The following is a 20,822-nucleotide window of genomic DNA, read 5'->3' on the forward strand; positions in this document are numbered from 1 at the left end:
AGTATTCCCAATTCTTTCTGGATTGCACCCAACTGCATATGGCAATTATTCCTTCCAAATTTCTTTGATGTGTAAGCTTTGATTGCTTAATCTAAAAGCATTCCCAAGCTTGAACACTCAATCATAAACAGATGGATAGACAGTGTAGAACCCACTTTCTCATAACTCAGATCATTTGGACATTGTGGTTATGCACTGGTCCTAACTAATATTGCATTTGGTCACTCCAATTCTATGTGAAAAGCCCTTTCATTTTTCTAATTTATTTCTAGTCAGATGTTTTGAGTACATACTATATAATGTGATGCACTGTAAAAAAAAAATCCCAAAGTATTCATGTATTTTTTTACAGTAATGTAATTTCAATTTCACACAGAAATCTGAAGCAACACACTACTTATGATTAATCTTATTAAACCAATAGGCCTGCTGAATAATTGGGTTGTGCCCCCAAAGTATCTGCAGCATATTTAACTCATTGTCTTGACATATTCTCCAAGGGATATAAACAAATGGCTACTGATATACACTAGTCACAGAGAAAGACTGGAAAAGATACTAAGAAACCTACCCTTAGGCTTCTACATGCTGTCAGACAGAAAATAAAAACCAAAGCTCAGATAAGGCTAATTGCTCCCGCCAGGAAACCGAAAGTACTCCTAAACTTTATATATTACTAGTTGATATACCTGGCGTTGCTCGGACACCCTGAGATATATGGTGTGTGAGGTAATTATCTTAAAGTAGTAGGCCAGTGCTAGGCCTGTGAGCTTACATTTAAACGAATTAAATTCGTTCCCCCCCCCCTCACCCTCATGACAACCCCGCCAGGTAAGCCAGTGTTAGGCCTGAGATAACTTTAAAACAAATTAAATGTGTTTCTTTTTTCTCTCTCTCTCACTCCCGACACAGGCCAGGGCCACTTTGAAGCCCCAGCTCCCCATGGCCTGCTTGACTATCTTCTGCTGGGGGCTCTTGGTGGGCACCAGGAAGCCTCCAAGCGTGGCCAAGTTGAAGGCCTTCTCCTGCCTCGACCCATGCTTCTCACCCACCAGGAGGTTGTACTGAAGTGCTGGGGCACTTGCCCTGCTTTGTCAGGCCTATTCGGGCCTGAGGAAGAAGCCGCCACTATGATTTTTCTCTTCCCCCAAAAAGTGAAAACTACAACTCCTGGCATGCTTTTTGCCTTGGTGCCTGGCTTGCCTAATGGGAGTCCTGCTGCTGAGGCTCACAGGAAGTGAAGTCTGGCTGAGCAGGTCCACGCTGCACTGTGCAAGTGGTGTCCGTAGGTAGGCCATGAGGGAGTTAGCCAGCTGATTGACTGATGGAAAGATAGTTTGGTTGTTGCCATCAGTGACAGGCCCGGAGCTGCGCCCTCCTTCCCTACCACTCCCGATGGTGTCTAGCGACCGAGGCAGCCAGCCCCAGGTACTCTCCCTTCAGGCCCAGGATGGCAAACCACTTCTAGATGATGGTGGCCAAAGCCCAGTAACTCTTTCCTCTTGCCCAAGGCATGCTGGGAGTTGTAGGCGTAAGCCTAGGTCCCTAAATAATGTGTTAATCTTTAAACACCATCTGATGTGTGGTGGGAGACAGCTGGAGAGCGGGCCTTCTTAGTTATAGCACCCTACTTATGGATTTCTTTTTCCCAGGCAGGCTTGCCTAGTGATTGCATTGATGGCTTTCCAATGTCAAGTGATTTTTCCCCCCAAGGTCTTTTAACTTGAGATTTTTATGCTGCTTTTTTTCCCTGTCATAACTAAACCACAACATTCCAAGACAGATGCAGAAATTACTGAATAAAGTTTATGTTTTTTATGTAGAAGCCTGACTATACCATTGAAACAGAAGAGTGAATGGAGGAATGACTGATAGCTGAGGCTAGAATGGAATGGTGGGTGGGGAAGCCAGGTAGAAGGAGAACAAACACAGTTAGTGAGAGGTCAGAAAAGTGAGGGCTAAGTTAGGACTGAGAGATAGTGACGTGGTTTGCACATACTGACCTGGTTTGCTAATCCATGCTTTATTCAAAATCAGCCACTCTACATGCCAGTACTACACCTCCCAGCATGCCTTTGGCAGCCAACAAGTGCCCACGTCCTCTGATAGGCGGGTCTTACTCTCATTGCCAATGCTGCTCCTCGATAAACCATCGAGGAGTAGCATCGCCAAGTAGGGAAGGTAAGTGGCTGTCAGTGGACGTGCCCAGCTCTGGCCAAGTCCTGCTGGGACTGCCTCAGCCCACTCTTCTTGCCCACCAAGTGTTCCATCAGGAGTCTGTACTGAAGGGCGGAGGCCAGGCCAGTCACTTGCCCCCCCCTTCATTGGGCCTGTTTCTGGGCATGCACAGAGTGCCTCCACTTCCTCCCTCCCTCTTAAGGGCGAAGGCTGCATGCACGCTTTCCCTAGATTCTGAGAAAACAGAGATATCAGGATGGGGTGCCTTTCAGCAGGTTCAGAGTTCAGCCTCTCAAAGTCATGCTGTTGTATCTAGCTTTTGGTTTTAAAACAATGCACAGCGGGCAAGAGGAGGCACCGCAAATGGACACAGCCCATTTATGTTTGCTCTTATGTAGGAATTGGGTTGACTGACCAACCTTAGGAGTCTGGGTTGTGAAAGGCATGCAGCAGCCACCCATCCGCGCACTCACAATGGCCACCAAAGCCCAATAAGTCTGGCTTCCTGCCCAAGTCATGCTGGGAGTTGTAGGCATAAGCCTAGGTTTTTATTAAATTATCTAAAAATACTTAAAACCCAAAATTTAATGTTTTTAGATTTCTCTGGTACATTGTAGAGTCAGACCTATCAGCATGCCAAATATCAAGTTTCTAATTCATCTGGAAGTGGGTAAACATTTCTGGATACATCGCACACACATACTTTCTGCTTTATAGGTAGAGATTTTAAAAACAGTAACTATGTGTACCTCTCTCATGGCATGCAAACATAGCTTGCTTCAAGGATATAGCAAACATGCTTTATAAAACACTCTGACCCGTGCAGTTCAATCCTATACTTGAGTTTAATGGAACTATTCCCAGATAGGTGCATACAGGATTGCACCGTTAATGTAGCACAGAGTCCATGGTGTTATTTCACAGACTGAGCACACAAAAGTGAGTGGACCAGGTAAGAAATGGGCATTTTATTAGTGTGAATGTACAACAGTCAGGTAAAGAAAAGGTCTGCAAGAATGAGTCACAATTACACTGTTCACCCATTACATCACCCATCTCTGGACAAATTTCCAACCTGTGTCAAGTCAACTAAATATATGCCTAATTAAATATTTGTGTGAAAGTCCTCCACAAATTCTGATCCCAGCTTTACAATGATAATATGCAGAGTTCCTCTCTTAATGGGGAGCTGTGATTTGTGGAAGCGAGCAGGACAGCAGTGAAAGGAAAAAGGCTGGTAAGGAGCGGCTGCACAACTTCAGCAGTAGTCCCAGGAAAGGACTACTGAGCCAATCAGCATGTTGTTGGGATGGGGCCAAAGAGTGAGATTTCTCCTTTGTTCTGACACCAGTTCAACCTGAGGCTCCTGAAGGCAGACCTCCCATGTGGCCCCAGGATTGCAGTTGCTGACTTCTCCACCCACCCACTCCTGGTAGTAAGATGTCTTGCAATTGCAGAAGTAGTTAATGTGGCTGGGAAATAATTTTACCTGCATACCAACTGGCAAAGACTGTGCAGCACTTTTGCCTTCCTCATTGCAAGATTAATTCCATTGTAAATAAGTTGATCTGAACTATCAGTAAATTCTGTGTGGATGCTTCATTTTATAACATTTGTCACAACTTACATAGGCATGATAGGCATTGGGCTGGATTCATTGGTGAGGGGGAGTGGGATTGGGCTTCCTGCTCCCCCATGGTGAGAATTCCCATGAGGGATCTCAGGGACATGGCACAAAGACCAGAACAGCACGGGGGCTGTGAGCTGTTCACATCCATAGTGGTGAAAGGGGTCTGCACCGTGGTGTGCCCCTGGCCCTTCCATTCACCACTGCTCCTGGCATGCAGGCCAGGAAGGGGAAGCCGTCATCAGGTAGGCTGGCAGATTATTATTATTATTATTATTATTTATTTATATAGCACCATCAATGTACATGACAGGATCCACGCTCTGTGCTGCCACCAAGCCTATTCAAGTAAGTAAAAAAAGTTGTGGCCAATTTATTACCCCAGCTATGACTGCGTCTATTTGTTCTCATCCCTTTGCCAACCAGACCCAATTAAGTGATGCCCACACAAATATACATCCTTGTTTTAAATATAAAAATATTTAGGTGAAGTACTTATTCAAACTAAGTTGCATATCAATAAAAATGAACCCAAATTTATCTTATCCAAAATACATTTACAATTCCTGCTCATTCTTGATACAGAATGTATAATTAAAGCAAGTTTGCTTTGGTAATATGTTTAAAATAACTAAACCATTTATAGTCAAATTTCCAAGGCAATATCTAAGAAAATGTTCAAAGTAGGTCCACTGAATGTCAGCCAACCATGCCGCACAAGTTTTTGAGTACATGAATAAAAGGAGGAAACAGCTCCTACTAATGCTGTGCTCACCAAGGAATATATATTTGTCAACAGTCCCACAGAACTAAAATTTGTTTGCATTTCAATACTATGCTCCTTATCACAATTTGGTTCATGTAAACTGTAGACATATTGTCCTTTCTATGTGTAAAATTGAGACAATATGCTATAGCTGCATGAAAAAAAGTTTAACACAAAAACCTCTTATACATTAAAAATCAGTGGTGATGCATTTCATTCTGCTTATCTTACCCTGCATAGAAGCTTATGAAAAAGAATGGTGCCTGCCCTGTGTGACCAATTTTTTTAAATCTTAAATATCTTCTGTAATCAAAGACTGTACTGTAGTCTTGCATGAGACTGATATCTTTATGTTTTCATAATATTTGTTTATTGCTATTAATTGATTTGATTTGTATCCTGCCTTTCTACCAACAAAAACACCACTAATAAATACTGTAAAACCTAATTAAAACAATAATAAAACAAATGCATTCAGACACAATTAAATGCGCTAGGCTTTAAAGACCCTCTTCCAACCTCAGATACAAGCTAAATATATTTGTTTTTGATAGGTCACCACACCCCATTTCAAACACAAAAGATTGAATGTTTTAAAAAAACAAAACTTTTTGCTCCTAGTGGAGGATGACCCACCCAAAATATAGCATTTTTTCATAGTTTTCTGCTACATTTCATACTTTTTTTAAAAAAAAATATTATTTTGCCCTAACCTTTTGCCTATTGTTGCTAAGCACTGCTAAAGTGCATTTCACTTAATAGATACACATTTGTCAGATGGAGGTAAATTTTGAGTCCATTGTAAAAGATACCAATGTTTTAGAGAACCAAAACATCATACACAAATACCAAGAGATATTGCTGTCATGTTATAGCAGCATGCATACATTATACTAAAAAAGGTAAAAGTTTATACAAGCTATACAACATGCATCATGGGCAGGTCTAATTAAAAATCTAACATGATAGACCATGGTAAAGGCCAAGTTTGTAGCTTGTCATCAGCATATCCATCATCACTTCTATTAGGTTTATTTGAACACAGCAATAATAACTTACTTGCATATATCATCTTCTGGGTCCTCAAGCCCAAACCTTTCATCAAAAGTGAGCTGTATCAACACATTCTCCTCAACTGCTACTAATCGCCACACCAGTACTGTGTTGCGGGGATAAGTATATGGGAACTTTGGGCTGTGAATAGTTCCATTAGCAGACACCGTAATAATCTTCTCATGCTGTGGCTCTTGCACTCCTACAATAACAAAAAACACGAAAACAGAAGCATCAATAACTTATTCAGTCAAATGTACTCTCAACAACAGGATCCAAAGAGCTACTACATGCGTAACCAGTGGGATTCTGATTTTTTCTTTTGATTAGCAGACTGCTGTGACGTATCACAAACTGCTTATCAAATTCTTCTCACTTTCAAAAGAGTTTTGGGAAGCTCTTTAAGAAACATGTCCAAATTTCCCTTGGGTGTGCAGAACTAGTTACTCTTTTTGTTTGGTCTAGACCAGTATGCAAATCACCTAAACTAACACTAGTAGAACTGAGAACATTTGGTGGTTGCAAGAAAGGGAATGGGATCAGAGGAAGGGCTGTGGCTATCTGGAGAAATGTGGAGGGCTGAATTGGTAACTCAGGCAGGCCAAATTTTGTCCCCAGCCTGAGTTCCTACGCCCCTGACATATAACAATCAGGATACACTGGTATATGCCATTGTCATACAAACTGGTTTCTACGGACAAAAATACTGCTTCCTTGGCCAGTCCCCATAAAATTATACAATCTGCAGAATGCCTTAGTTGAAAGTCATACAAGGCCAGAGAGAAAAGTGAGAATAAATAATTATTTCTGTTACATATGGCAAAACAAAAAGAGTATGGCCATTCCTGGGATAACTGACTTGGTGAAATATTTGTCTAAATGTTCCTGTGTAACTCTAAATATTCCTGGAATTCTTTGGTGAGTCTGTAACTCCAGGGATCAGAGTGAAAGGATTAGATTACTATCTGGTTACTTCAGCTTTACCATTATATATATAAAAGTAAAACCACCCAAACAAAAAACTATAAATCGACAGCTGTAACATCTACTGAGTGGACAATAGTGTTCCAGTTCACATGTAATGATCCTGGTTCAATAAACAATGGTTTATCAGCCTGGAAACAAGCAGTGTGCCCTCTTGTCATCACCTCCCCACACACACACACACACACCTGCACAGCCAGCTTCATCACAGATATTTTAGTTCCTTAATCACAGTTTTACATGACATCAAAATCAGAAAACTGTAGTTGAAGGGCTTTCTTTAAACTAGGATATAAACCAGAACAGACTGCATGGCCACACAGCTTGCTCCTGGCCAATAAACCATGGTTTATCAGACTGGTATCATTTTCACTGAACTGAGTCAATGACTTCTTAAGTTTAAGAAGTAGTTACTTTGATTAAGAAATCTCACTGGAGTATTTAGCTCTACCTCTGTCAGCCTCCAATCTGTAACCAAATAACTAACTCCAAAGGGGTATCATATTCTTAATTGGCAAGTGGGAGGGGGCATTAATATGGAGCAAGTTAGTAAGAATTAGTTGCCCCCATTTCAGGACACACAGTTTTACAAATAAAGAAATTCAGTAATAAAAGATAACACGAGGTGCATAAAATTGCAGTCAGAGAAATAAAGAGTAAAATATCTATTGCTTCTTGTACCTGCCCCAGTTGACAAAACAGGCAGGCATTTACTTGGTTACAGAAAATCTACAGAAAAGGCCAATCCTTCCTAGGTCAGAAATCCAGGATCTTCCCCACCTAGGGGCAGAAGGTGCAGAAGAGTTTGTCTTTTGCCAGCTCAATGACTAAGTGAAGAGCCTTATGATAGCTTTGACTTATGGCAGTGAGCTAGCCTCAGGCCACAACATGATCCGGGATGATAGAATAATAGACCAGGGAAACACAGGCTTGTCCTCACAGGCAAGGCACATCTGGGTGTTATGAGACAATCTGGGTTATCAGAAACAAAGGCCTGGATTGTAGCCTGACCAATTAGAAATGAATGCAACTCTGTCCAATGTAGGCACAGACTTACAGGCAATTATACACAACTGAGACAACCGAATCAAGAATGTGTTTTATTTTGGAGCCCCTGCTCGTTGGCCTGCCATGAAGATCACTTGACTGGGTGTTAGAGACAGGGCTTTTCCCCTTGTGGCCTCTATCTTAAGGGAATGTCTCTTAAGGGATGTGCAATTGACCCCATCAGTGTCAGCTTTCAGAAAATGTGTTAAAAACTAATTTGTCTGGCTGGCCTTTAATTAAGATGTTTTTTTTATTAATGTTACAGCTGTTTTAGAGTATTCGTTTTAGTTGGCTACTTATTGGGCATTTCTTTATGTTGGGTTGCACATGGCTTTGAAGGTTTGGTAAATGTGTCATTACTGTTTGTTGATTGTTTTCTATTATGTTAGTCTTAATTGGTTTTTAGTACACACACTTTCCTCCAATACCAAACAGCAGTGACACCAGATAAGAGGATTCAGGGGATTATGGTGGTGATAAAACAAATTATATAACAATCCTATGGCATCTCAGATAGTGTCTATGGAGCCATAGGATGGTGTGGAATCCTGTCCCTGAGGCCATTGACACAGCTCTGACCCCATGGGTAGAAAGCCAAGCATGGATTTACCCCACCCCACTTCCTCACAGCAACCATGAGCTCCGTATCAGCTTCCCCACCTGCAAGCTCTCATCTCGAGTAAAGACATAAATGAGGAAAAGGGTGTGTCAGTGGATCAGGAAGAGAGGCCTTGTGGGTCCACAGGATCCATCACTCTCTCAGCTCCCATTCTTTCCCCCAGCAGTGCAACTCCACAAGGGAGTTGTCAAAGGGTATCTAGAGGGAAATCACCTGAAATGAGGACAGAGGCAGAAATAGCTTTCACTGGTCCTCCCACTCTGCCAGCATAGGAGATACAGAGGTTTCCACCTCTTGAGTGCCTAAAAGATCGGACTGCTCTCTTAGATATCTTGGAGAGAAAGAGGAACCACCCTTTTTTCCCTTAACATTCTCCTTTCACCTGTAATTGCCAATTCCAATCAATCTGAATCAAACCTGGAGATGTTCGCCTATTACACCTTTACATATGTCATTGGTCACCCAACAGGATGTTGCATCAAGATCCTCTTCACATATGCCTGCCATCAAGTGATAATGACTATACATACTTGAGTGAAAGAGCAAAGCAAACAGTACAGTCAAGTGTAACTGCTTTTGTGTTGAATAATCAAGTGATAACAGATCAATTGACATGTTTGTATGTGGACTAAACTGCACACTATGTTAAATATTTATTTATTATTTATTAAAACATTTGTATCCCGCCTTATTATCAGTTGGACCTCAGGGTAGCATACAGTTAAAATTAGAACAATATAAACATAAATAATTTACACAACTAAAAATGTATTACATCATTAACCAATTAAAACTCGTAGAAAATCTTTAAAAGCAATAAATAATTAAAAGTATGTGTAACCATGGAGAATTTAGCCATCAAAGGCTTTCATAAAAAGCCATGTTTTAATTTGGCGCCAAAATAAAGCTAACATTGGCACCACTTGGGCCTCCAAGGGGAAGGTATTCCACAACTGGGGTGCCACAACAGAGAAAGCCCCCTCCCACGTCCCACCATAATGTATGTCTCATGTTGGTGGGACGCAGAGGAGGGCTCCTCCAACAAATCTCAAATCTTGGGCAGGCATATATAGGGAGAGGTGCTCCCTCAAGTACCAAGGTCCCAAGCAATTGATGGCTTTAAATGTCATTGCCAACACGCTGAATTCCGACTGGAAGCATATAGGCTGCCAATGCAATTCTTTTAATTTATTTTATATTTATTTATTTATTACATTTATATACCACCCGATAGCTGAAGCTCTTTGAGCGGTGTTATATGGTCCGGCGTTATTTGGTCTTTAAGGCTAGCGTTATATGGTTTTTCTAGAATATTCCAGTGAAGTGTACAGCTGATCCTCACCATTTTGTTCACTTTAGTGTAAGCTCGTGGAGTCCCAATCTGGATTAGGAGCACTGCATGTATTTTCATATCCACACATGGGAGGAAAAAACAGGAAAGAAACCCCTCCACTAGCGCCAATCAAGGTTTGGATTCTGCCCCACCCACCCACCCAATTTTTAGTAACCATGGTGTCAGTGGTGAATTTTGGAAATGTAGCTGGGTCAGAAGGTTTAAACTTCCTGTTCCCATGATGTCCCACAAAATTACACTAAAAATAAATAAATAGTGAGGGCCTGTTGCATGCTATGTATTTAATGAAGTGTGTAAATTAGCCCTGTCTGTTCCAGCCCCAGGCTCACTGAAATAGTGTGTCATGTATGAAAAAGAAAATTAATCACTCAGTCCTCTGTGGTAATATTCTAAAATAAATTCCTTCTAGACTGTAGCACTGGTATCAAGTGTGTTGTCCTGCATGTCATCAAGAATTCCATTAGGAACAAGTCTGAGGCACAGATAAACACAAATGTTTTCCAAAATATTCATATAATCTGTAATTATTGCCATTGGCACCAATGTTTAATGTGGAAATATTAGCTTAAATATCTTCTGAAGGAATGTTTAACAAATTTGACAGCTACTAAGCAAATGAGGTACCTAAATTAAGAATCTCCTCCTTGTACTCTGTTTTTGCTTTATAGTCAATATTATTTTAGTTGTTTAGCTTAAGGTCATCTGTTTAAGTAAGTGTGCATGCTGACAAAACTAGTTAGGTGGGAAACACTTCTCAACTTCAAAGCAAAATGTAGTATTTTCAAATCCAAAAGAAACAGGATTTTTTTTAAAAGATACTAATGATCCTCAGGGCTCTGCCAGATATCTTGGCAAGCCACGTAAATTCTAACGTAATGAGGTATCTGGTTTCAGCATTTCAAACATCTACTGTATGCGCATAGGTTGCTAAAAGTGAGCTCACGTGCACACACTCACACACAGAAAGTATGTTGGGAGATGTGATCCTCCTAGGCATACCTTCTTACCAATAAGCCGTATTGATCACACTTCTGAGTAAAATATGCATAGGACTGCATCGACATATTTGAAAACCAAAAGGCAGGGCCATCATTCAAAAATAAACAAACATATTATTAAGCTTGCAGCGTAAAAGAAATGCATTGTTACCATTTTTACTAGTTAGAAGACAGAAAGTCAAACCAACTATTTATTCAAACTCATAGCAATTTTCTTTCAGATGTAAGAGCAGACAAATTGATATAATAGATCACTAAGCAGGTTGCAACATATACCACTAAAATCATATTACATATTAACCCCATAACCAAGCAAACAAAACTGAAATCTTGTCAGGTAGCAGAATTAGATAGTAATGCCTATCACAAATTCCAACTGAAAACCTTAAGTATATCATGTGTATCTCAAAATAGATATGATCTGGGTAGGCACAATTTATTTCAGAAAGAACACACCTGATTCTTTGGAAATATAAACACTTATTATCATCATGTATAATTATTACAATCCTCATTATAATCCTATAGAGATTATTTTGACAACACCCCAAAAAGTATATCAATGTTGGTATGAAGTTCAGGTTAAATTTATGTGAATAATGATGAAGAAGATATTCATGGTATAAGAGCAGCAATATCTAACTGTATTGTACACCAAGATGCATTTTAAAGCATGCTATTTGTTTTGAACATGTGGCAAAACACGGGGCTTTAAATTTATGTTATATTATTTCTTTAAAGACACAGGTAATGTGGGATATTACTGAATGTGAAGACTTGGATTTCTGGAACGGGGAATAACTCCTGCAAGGCATAGTTAGGAATCACAAGAATGTTCTTTATCTTATCCTGCTTTATATTCAAAAGCAAGGCATGTATGTGCAATGTGGTAGTGCTTGAAATGCAACCACGTATAGTTGTTCCATTATTATTATTATTAATAATAATAATAATAATAATAATAATAATAATAATTTATTTCATTTCTATACCGCCCAATAGCTGAAGCTCTCTGGGCGGTTCACAAAAATTAAAACCATGAAGAGCATAATATAGTTCCATGTAGAAAACCATTTCGGTGAAGCAGATCGTCACCACCTCACTATAACCTGTGAGAGTGTGTGTGTTTTTGATAAGCTTTGCCTGCCAGCAGGCCAACTGGGCAAAGAGGACGAGCTGCCAACACAGCAGCAACAGGGCCCAGCCTGGCCTGGGTGTGCACTTTTGATCCTCTGGGCTCCAGGCAGCTGCCCGCCTATTCCGGCCCCTGAGGCCAGGCCTGTGCACCCCATATCACTCAGGCACTGTGATCCTCAAAGCTAATGACACATGGATAGTTTGCACTCAGTTATCAAGCAATCTTAAAATTACAATAAACACAAGAAATGTTTAAGCCCTTCTGTATTGGACAGATGCATTGGCCGGGACCTGACATCAGGTATCATTCAGTCTACTTCTAATCAATGAAAATTAGCAGATAGTGTAACGGTGATCCTCGTTGTTCCCAGTGAGGACAGATCTGCTGTTGTTCCTTCCCTTCTCAGGTATGAGACTTCCTATGTGTGTGACAAGTTTGCTTCAGAATCTGAAATATAAGCTCTGTATATTGAGTAGAAGGGGGAAACTTTTTAAAGTTATCCTTAACTTAAAAGTATTTTCATATTTCATAGAACTCACTTTTGACAATCTAAAAGTATGATTTAGATCATACCTATTACTAGAAAAACAAGCAACTTGCCTTTAACCAAAATGATTTTAAAATGTTTAACTTTTGAACATGTTGCCAACTTTCACCTTATTTTCTGGCTTTCCCACAAAGAAGGGCAATTAAAACATGGTTTCACAGCTGAGAATTCCTGCAATAAAATAAACCCTGAAGATGTTTCCAAACCAAATTCTTTTGAAAAGGTTATCTTGGTTTCAAGCTCCTTAACATTTTTCCTGTTAGATAATGTTTAATTTTTGCTAAGTTTAAGCATTTCTTTTTATGTGTATCTGATGAGCCATATTGCACACAGCTGTAAAGGGCAACCTAGACAATATATAAAGTGTGAATGTATTTTTCACATCTGGTTTTTTTAAAAATAAACAGTTCAGCCCCCCATCCCCATCCGAACTAGAACCATGGCATGCAGAAACAGTGGTTAACACTTTCACTCATGTCACAGTCCTAATGAAAATGCCCTTGCCCATGAAGCTGTTGTTATGCTCTAGAAACACTCTGCCATTGGCACAAAACAGCAGCTCATCTAGAGTAAACAACAGCTCGGCAGGGGTCTTTTCATCAGGACTATGGATAGATAAACTTTTTGTGTTCTTTATAAGCCAAACACTGCAATTGCTAATCGCATACCTAAGAGTTGTCATCAAAGCAAGCAAAGAAAGTGTCAAGAAACACACTCTGTAATGCCTGATTGCATTTTGTCCTTGTGAACTTTGCTCCCCAAAGCTTTCATGATACCTGAAATTAGATAGCTAGTTCTCTATGAAGGGATGGGGAGCTACCCTGAGCTAGTAAGGGGTGTGTGTGTATACATTTCACCACATCTTCATTTTGTGAATTTTGCTCCAGTGATTAAGACTGCATGTGATACTTTTCTTCTGAAATTCTAAGACTCAGCCCTGGAATGGACACTTGAGGGCAGGGGGGTGGGGATCCTTTTTCAATCATTGTCCAGAAAATGAGTATATTTTTTGATCCTGAATCTGAAGCAGTATTGTCATCACCTCAGGAAGTCTCTCATTTGATAAAGGAAAGAAACAGCAGCATAGTTGTCAGCAGAGGAGGCAACTAGGATGATCACACTACCACTACCTGCTCATCCACTGATAAGAAGTGGATGCCGAGTGATGCAACATCTCATGCATGTGGAGAAGGAATAACAAGCTTCCTGGGTCAACCTGGACTCCTGGACTGTGTCCTCATGAGTACTAGCACAAGAAGGCAAGGACAGCTCCAGTTGAAGGACCGTGGCAAAATGCCCACTAGTGGGTCCCCTCCTATGAGGACAAGTCCTGGTAAGCTTACATAATAGTGGTGGGAAAGGATCTTCATGGGTTGTCCATCTCTGCCCACATTAAGACAGAGATGGACAACCCATGGCCCATATGCACCCTGCTGCCTAATTTTATGTGGCCTGTGGTGGTTCCCCACACAAGAAGCTGAGCAGCAGGGAAAAGGTGGCATGTGTGCTTAGGCCAGAGGAAGGGATCAGAGCACTTCATTCAAAAGTGCCCTCCTCCACACCCAGCACAGAAAGCAATGGTGTTGCCAGAGGGAGGGACAAAGCACTCTGTCCCTCCACCAACAGCCCACAACCTACTCACTTGCATATAATTCTTTGTTACCAGTAGCAATCAGGTGAATTGTTAAATACAAGGCTCTGCTATCAAGGAATGAAGGCCATTTACTCATCAAGATCAAACAAGGAACTGAAGTTCTGAGCATTTGGCAATAACAGCAAACAGCTTCATTGGTCACATCAACCCAAAATAAACCTTGTATTAATAACAAATGGAGTAAGCGTTTCAGGATAAGAGTGTCCAACTCATGCTAAAAGTGGGTATTACAAGCCCATTATTTGCTAACCTCCTCATCATTGGGGGGGGGGGAAGAACTCGGTTTTCTGAAGAGTTGCTGTTGGAAGTGAAGTGAGGGGGGAAAACTAGGAGTAGATTGCTGTGTAGAGGGGAACAAACATGTTCGCTATGTTTCTATTTTGCTGAAAATGTGTAACTTCTTAACCAATTAGTGAGGGGAATCAAATCTATAATGAACTCTGCTTCTTAAAATTATTAGTAATTGCGGGGAAGGAAGTGCATTTGCTCAGTAGTGATGGAAAGAACAGAAAGACTCTATAACTAGTTAATTACTATTTTTTGTTTAAGAAGTCTCAGACCAATTTTAGTCTAGTGCCTAAAGGTTTCTCATTTGTAGAATGGGACCCTCTATACTTTAAATGGTTGTGATGTTCTTTATTTATTTTTTACTATGATTTCATTATTGTTTTTAACCTACCATAAGCCATCCTGAACACTGAATTTAGTAAAGGAAGTATATATAAGTATATATAAGTCAACCGCCCAGAGAGCTTCGGCTATGGAGCGGTATATAAATTTAATACATTTAATAAATAAATAATATAGAAATACTTAGATTTGCCTTGTAGTTTGTGGCTGCTTTGTGTAGTTTGCTACTTGGTGCCATCTGCTTGGATGTACTTTTATAGTTGCCACTTTTGCTTGCGCACACTGGAGACCAGATTGTGTTAGTTCCAGTATTATTTGCTTGGTAAAGCCACTGGGGTCTGCTCTTAGGCCTACCCAGTCATACTCAGGTCAGTACATCCCCTATTTTCACTGGAGAAATGTGGAAATTTAGAAATGATTCACATCAAATGCACTACTACTATGTAAACATGCAATAAACCAAAAACAATCCATTAAATAGTTCTGGGAGGTCTGCATATGACTGGAAGCATTTTAGCACACTTAGTGCTCTTCTAATTGCAACAACTGATCGTAGGACTATGACTAAATATTTAATAACATGAAGATGATATTAGCATATAGCTGTAACAATGTTGTTTAACTGGCTAGTACTGCTTTATATCTTACTAATGGTAGGAGGAAATTCATCTTTTTTACATTACAGCTGACATTTCTTTACACCAGCTGGTTTAATCTTAATAAGTTTTTAATGACAGATCTGTCAAATGGGATTATGCAAACAGGGCACATGAATTCTGGAATCAATGACTGCTTCGTTATTACTCTCTAGAGAGCTGTACTAGTATAAAACAACAGTTTATAATTTTAACAATGCATTTCCAAATCAAAATCCGAAGGATTCAACTATGGCTTGCTACTTCAATATAAATGTGGAAAGGCTGGAAAAGTAACACTATGAGCCATTTCTCCAGATTAAAAGTGGAAAGGTTGTGAATTGGTACCAAGTCTCTCTCTCTCTCTCTCTCTCTCTCTCACACACACACACACACACACACACACACACAGAGAGAGAGAGAGAGAGAGAGAGAGAATAAAAGTGCAGACTGCACTAACTATTTGTACCATTTTCAGTGACAGATTACTCAGTAATTATAAGATTCTGATATACAGTAGACTCGAGTTGCAAATAAATCCACAGAAGTTAGTAACCTATGTTTCTGCTAGTCCACAATATAGTAGCGTGTTAGATCTTCTCGATCCTCCCAGAGTGCAGGACACGGAATAACGGGCTCAAGTTAAAGGAAGCCAGATTCCAGCTGGACATCAGGAAAAACATCCTGACTGTTAGAGCAGTACGACAATGGAATCAGTTACCTAGGGAGGTTGTGGGCTCTCCCACACTAGAGGCATTCAAGAGGCAGCTGGACAACCATCTGTCAGGGACGCTTTAGGGTGGATTCCTGCATTGAGCAGGGGGTTGGACTCGATGGCCTTGTAGGCCCCTTCCAACTCTGCTATTCTATGATTCTATGATTTATCACCCAGATTAACGAAAATAAGTAATTTTTGAAAAACCTCTCTGCCTCTTTACCTGGAGAAAAATTCTTTCCATTGGTTACCAGGGATGTGGTTTGTTTGCCTAGAATATAATAAAAACTGTCTAACGCTGCATTTGGCCTGAAACAACTAACTTGGGCTGACTTTCTCATGTGTTTTAAAGTGACAACATACAGCACAGAAGCACAAGTAGAATCTATAAAATGAAAGCAAGCAAAGTGACTACACATCACTCTTGTCTGTGATAACCCCAACCTTCAACAATAGAATGCAACCCTTTCATCATGTGGGAATGATGTGGGGAAGGAGGGAGGAACTGAATCACACCTAGTAGCAACACAAGCATCTAATAAACTTTTATACTTTATTTCTGTTTACACAATCCACAGTGGCACAGCATGAAAGAATTTTGAGCATTTCAAAATATTTAAGAGTGGATCTGAAACCATTATTAAGCTGCATATGTACTTGAACCAATTTTTTTATATCCCAAAGTGCCACAGTCAAAGCCAGATTCATATATAAAAAAGATATCTTGGATAGCATAACGGCTTCCAAAAACCTATGGCAGCTGTTTAAAGTAGGAGGCTTCAAGAAAGGATTGTAACGTGCCACATTAAAGCAAGGTATTATCTGTACATCAAAGCATAGCTGTCAGAAAGAAATACGAAGTGTTGGATGCCAAATGTATTCTGTCTGCACTGTAAATCAGAGGGTGGGAGCAAGGCCGCCCAAGTAAAAGTGTGCTAATGATTGTTTAAATAGAATGTATTTGCATTAAAACCAAATGCAAATACACTAATTGATCTGGGCTGTGATATAAGGGGAACGGCCAGTAACCATTTTTGTATGATCTATTTTATATATATATATATCTTGTTTTTCCTCATTTCTCTAATTTCACTGAAATATTTTGATTCTTGTATTGCTTACTAGATTAGAAAGCCATTTTTGTGCACGGGACTTTTTAAATCTCTCCCTTTTCTATCTTATGGAACAGTGTCACTCTGTTAGATTGAATAGCTTCAATATCCCAGAGATCCCTGTGGCACAACTCCTCTACACTCCCCCTGTGATGAGATTCTCATCTCCTCACCACCACTTTCTTGCCTTGCGAAGCACCTGTGTTGACATAGCTACAACATATTTTCTGGGGCGGGGGAATTACATTAGTTTTTAGGATGAAGTGACTAAGAATTTTTTTTCTTCAACACATTTCAAAAAAGCTTCCTTGGTTGCCCCGCCTACCTCTTCCTCTTCCTACCACAGCTTCACACCTGTGAAATAAGATTTAAATACGGATATAAATCTACACAATATTAGCCAATAGTTCTTGCTTTCACTGCAAGAACGTATCATGTGAGGAAACACCCAAATCTGCATGAACAAAAATTGTAAATCTTAATTTTCCATGATTCCCCATGGTTACACTTTTCCTTGCCTTTGATACTGGTCAATACATGCCGTCCTGTCCCTACGTCAGTACATGAACATCAGTGAAAGCTATTTATTTATTTATTTTATTTAAAACATTTATATCCCACCCTATAGCATTAAGATCTCAGCGCAAATAAAACATAAAAACAAAAACATACAGTATAAAACATTAAATATGCACAGTTAAAAATGAATTAAACCATGATGCAAGTTAAAACAATATATAATTTAAAAGCAGTAAAAGCAGTTAAAACAGTTAAAACAATGTGCCAGTGAGTTTAACCATCAAAGGCTTTGTTAAAAAGCCATTTTTTACTTGCCGTCGAAATGCAATCAAAGTTGGCATGCATCGGGCCTCCAAGGGGAGGGCATTCCACAGTTGGGGTGCCACAACAGAGAAAGTCCTCTCCCTTGTCCCAACATAGTGTATATGTTGCATTGGTGGGATGCGGACAAGGGCTCCTCCAACAGATTTAAGGTCTCGGGCAGGCATATATAAGGAGAGGTGCTCTCTCAAGTATCGAGTTCCCAAGCCGTTTATGGCTTTAAACGTCATTACCAACACCTTGAATTCCGACCAGAAGCGTATAGCAGTGCAGTTCCTCTGCCAATATACAAGTTACATTGACAGATCTTCTTCCATTACTTCATGAATGGCCCAAATCCACATAAAGATTGAGATTAATGTTCAGATGATGAGAAATCAAGTGTCATCTTCCCTACCCACTAAATGCATATCTTTATTCCATTGTTGGCTACAAATGTAGAGCGACTGTAACATTATTCTTGTGTCTATTTCTCTATGTTTCCTGAAATCTTAACTATCTACAGTATATAACACAGTATGGATAAAAAGTGTCTCCCACCATGCAAAGCAGGATCAATGGAGTGATATGCACTAGCACACTGTCTCATTCACGATTGCTGTAATGTCCGATCTCACCCTAAGAGAAAGCTTTCAAATAAGAAACACAAAAGGAATGATGCAAAAAATACTTCTGGTCTAGAAATATGTATGAAAACTCTCTTCTCTTGTTCAAGATCTTGGTGGTATTATGTAGCAATGGGTGACAAGACGGCTACATTTGCAGGAGAACTGCATAAAAAAGAAAGGCTATTTGCCACATTCCAAAATGTTAGTGCTTGATTTGGAACACACATGGCATCAACCAAATAGACATCAAAAGCATTTTGAAAACCAGCTTGGACATATGTTTCTTCTGCAACATAAGCATCAATTTCTTCATCGATCTATTAAGAAACTAAGGGGGAAGCTTAGAGGACAGGGGAACACTAGAAAGGAGTAGAAACTTTAACCACAGTTTGGACGCTCTGATGTCCTGCATATGGACTAGCAAACAGAATCTCCTAGACAGAATCTAGGAGGTGTTCTGGATCCAGCTTTGTTCCTGGATGGGCAAGTTGCAGCTCTGGCAAGGAATGATTTTGCACAGATTTGGTGGTATTATTGCTGGTGTTCCAGCTGTGGTCATTTAATAAATATTTGAAACGATAACTCATACTGAATGCTCAGGTGTTATCACTATACAGAGCATCTTGCTCCAGTTTTCAATGTCCCACACTGGCTTCCAGTTTGTTTCCAAGCCTATGACCTTTAAAGCCCTAAATGGTTTGGATCCAGGATATTAAAGGAATTACTATTTCCCTGTGAATCTAGCTTCATTTCTCACCATTCTCTCTCCCTAAGAAAGAGGCATTGTTGTTTTAAGTGTAGCTGATTGCTGACATGCCTTTTTCCTATTTTTTAGTTTTTCCCAAAAATAAATTTTAAAAAATCACCCTTTCCCTCAGCATTTAGAGGAGCCCAGCAGTTCTTAGTGAATGCCTATTGGAGACCATGAGACCCCCTCCCTCTCCAATAAGCATTCAGGAAGAACTCCTGGGCTCCTGAAAATGTGCTGGGTGTGCTGAAAGAAAGAAAGAAAGAAAGAAAGAAAGAAAGAAAGAAAGAAAGAAAGAAAGAAGACCCCTCAACAACTGACTACATTTAAAAAGGTATGCGGAAACCCTCCCCAAGGAGAAAGTTCTCCTAAATTCTCACCTCTCCCATCCTTTTTCACCTGAGTTTCCCTCCCCTCCAAAATGCCAAAAATGGAATGGTCGGAATTTTTGACACAGCACAACGTTAAATAATAATAATAATAATTATAATAATAATAATAATAATTCTTACCTGCCTCTCCCTTTGGATCAAGGCGGGGAACATTAGATCTTAAAAATTCTTGGTTTAACATTCAACTGGGTAGGCCTGCCAGAAGAGATTAGTCTTTATAGCTGACTTAAACTCGGAGAGAGTGTTAAGTTGATGAATCTCCTCCGGCAGGCCATTCCACAGTCTAGGGGTGACAGAAGACAAGGTCCTCTGGGTAACAGTTGTCAGCCTAGTTTATATAAACAAAAACCAAACAAAAAGGCAATCCTCTTATTTCAACAGGGCTTTCATTACTGATTCTCCCTTGCATCCATATTGGATTAAGAAAGTTGGTTATGATTGTACAAAGTTTATTGATGATTTATTTTGATGTATTTTAATTGTATTAGATTTAAATTAATCTGTGGGCTACTTTGGGAGTCTATAGACAAGAAAAGACAAGAAAAATGCTAGGATTAAGAACAAGTAAACCAACAGTTGAACTGTTGTAGTCAAAATTACATCAAATAAGCATTTATAGCATTCTCTAGTTCTTTTCAATTCTATCTATTTCTTATAATGATTCTTGCTTTGAACCAAATAAAACTTGGGGAATTAATGGAAGATGCAAAGCCATCACTTATTCTTGACAAATTCTGTACTGTACAGGTTCATAAAAAATGAAACACTGATCTGCCTTGGCCTGCTGATATTAAAACAATAAATAATTAGCAAAATAATAGTTCCAGTCTACAGAGCTATTTCCCCATCAATACCTGAATGTTTAGGCTAGGCCCGCAAGTTTGATGACACAACTTACTGGAATCCCTCTCATCTGCCATTGTTTTCTTTTATACCATTTACACTACAGCTGGTACTGTGGATTCATTCCAGATGTCATATAAAACACAGCTGCAAAAACTGGCCTGTGTCTGTTCTAAATCTCAAGCATACTCTTCACCAAAGGAGTGAATTAATTCTATATATGGTAAATTAGAGCCAAACTAATAACAAGGTCAAGTTAAAAATGACACAGTTTCTGCATAGATGTGACATTGAGGCACTCTAGTAGAATCATATGGCTTTATGTTCAGTTACT

The 20,822-nt window shown here is 39.7% G+C and overlaps 1 protein-coding gene across 1 annotated transcript in view; it reads right to left on the minus strand.

Annotated features, from left to right (window-relative positions):
* PDGFC (platelet derived growth factor C) overlaps positions 1-20,822 on the minus strand; it is a 121,445-nt gene that overhangs the window by 61,654 nt on the left and 38,969 nt on the right. Inside the window, exon 2 of the mRNA XM_063135760.1 lies at positions 5,631-5,826. Within this exon, the coding sequence (XP_062991830.1) occupies positions 5,631-5,826 (196 nt within the window). The remainder of the gene's footprint in view (positions 1-5,630; positions 5,827-20,822) is intronic.

The sequence above is a fragment of the Elgaria multicarinata genome, chromosome 10 (genome assembly GCF_023053635.1).
Source record: "Elgaria multicarinata webbii isolate HBS135686 ecotype San Diego chromosome 10, rElgMul1.1.pri, whole genome shotgun sequence".
Lineage (NCBI taxonomy): Eukaryota > Metazoa > Chordata > Lepidosauria > Squamata > Anguidae > Elgaria > Elgaria multicarinata.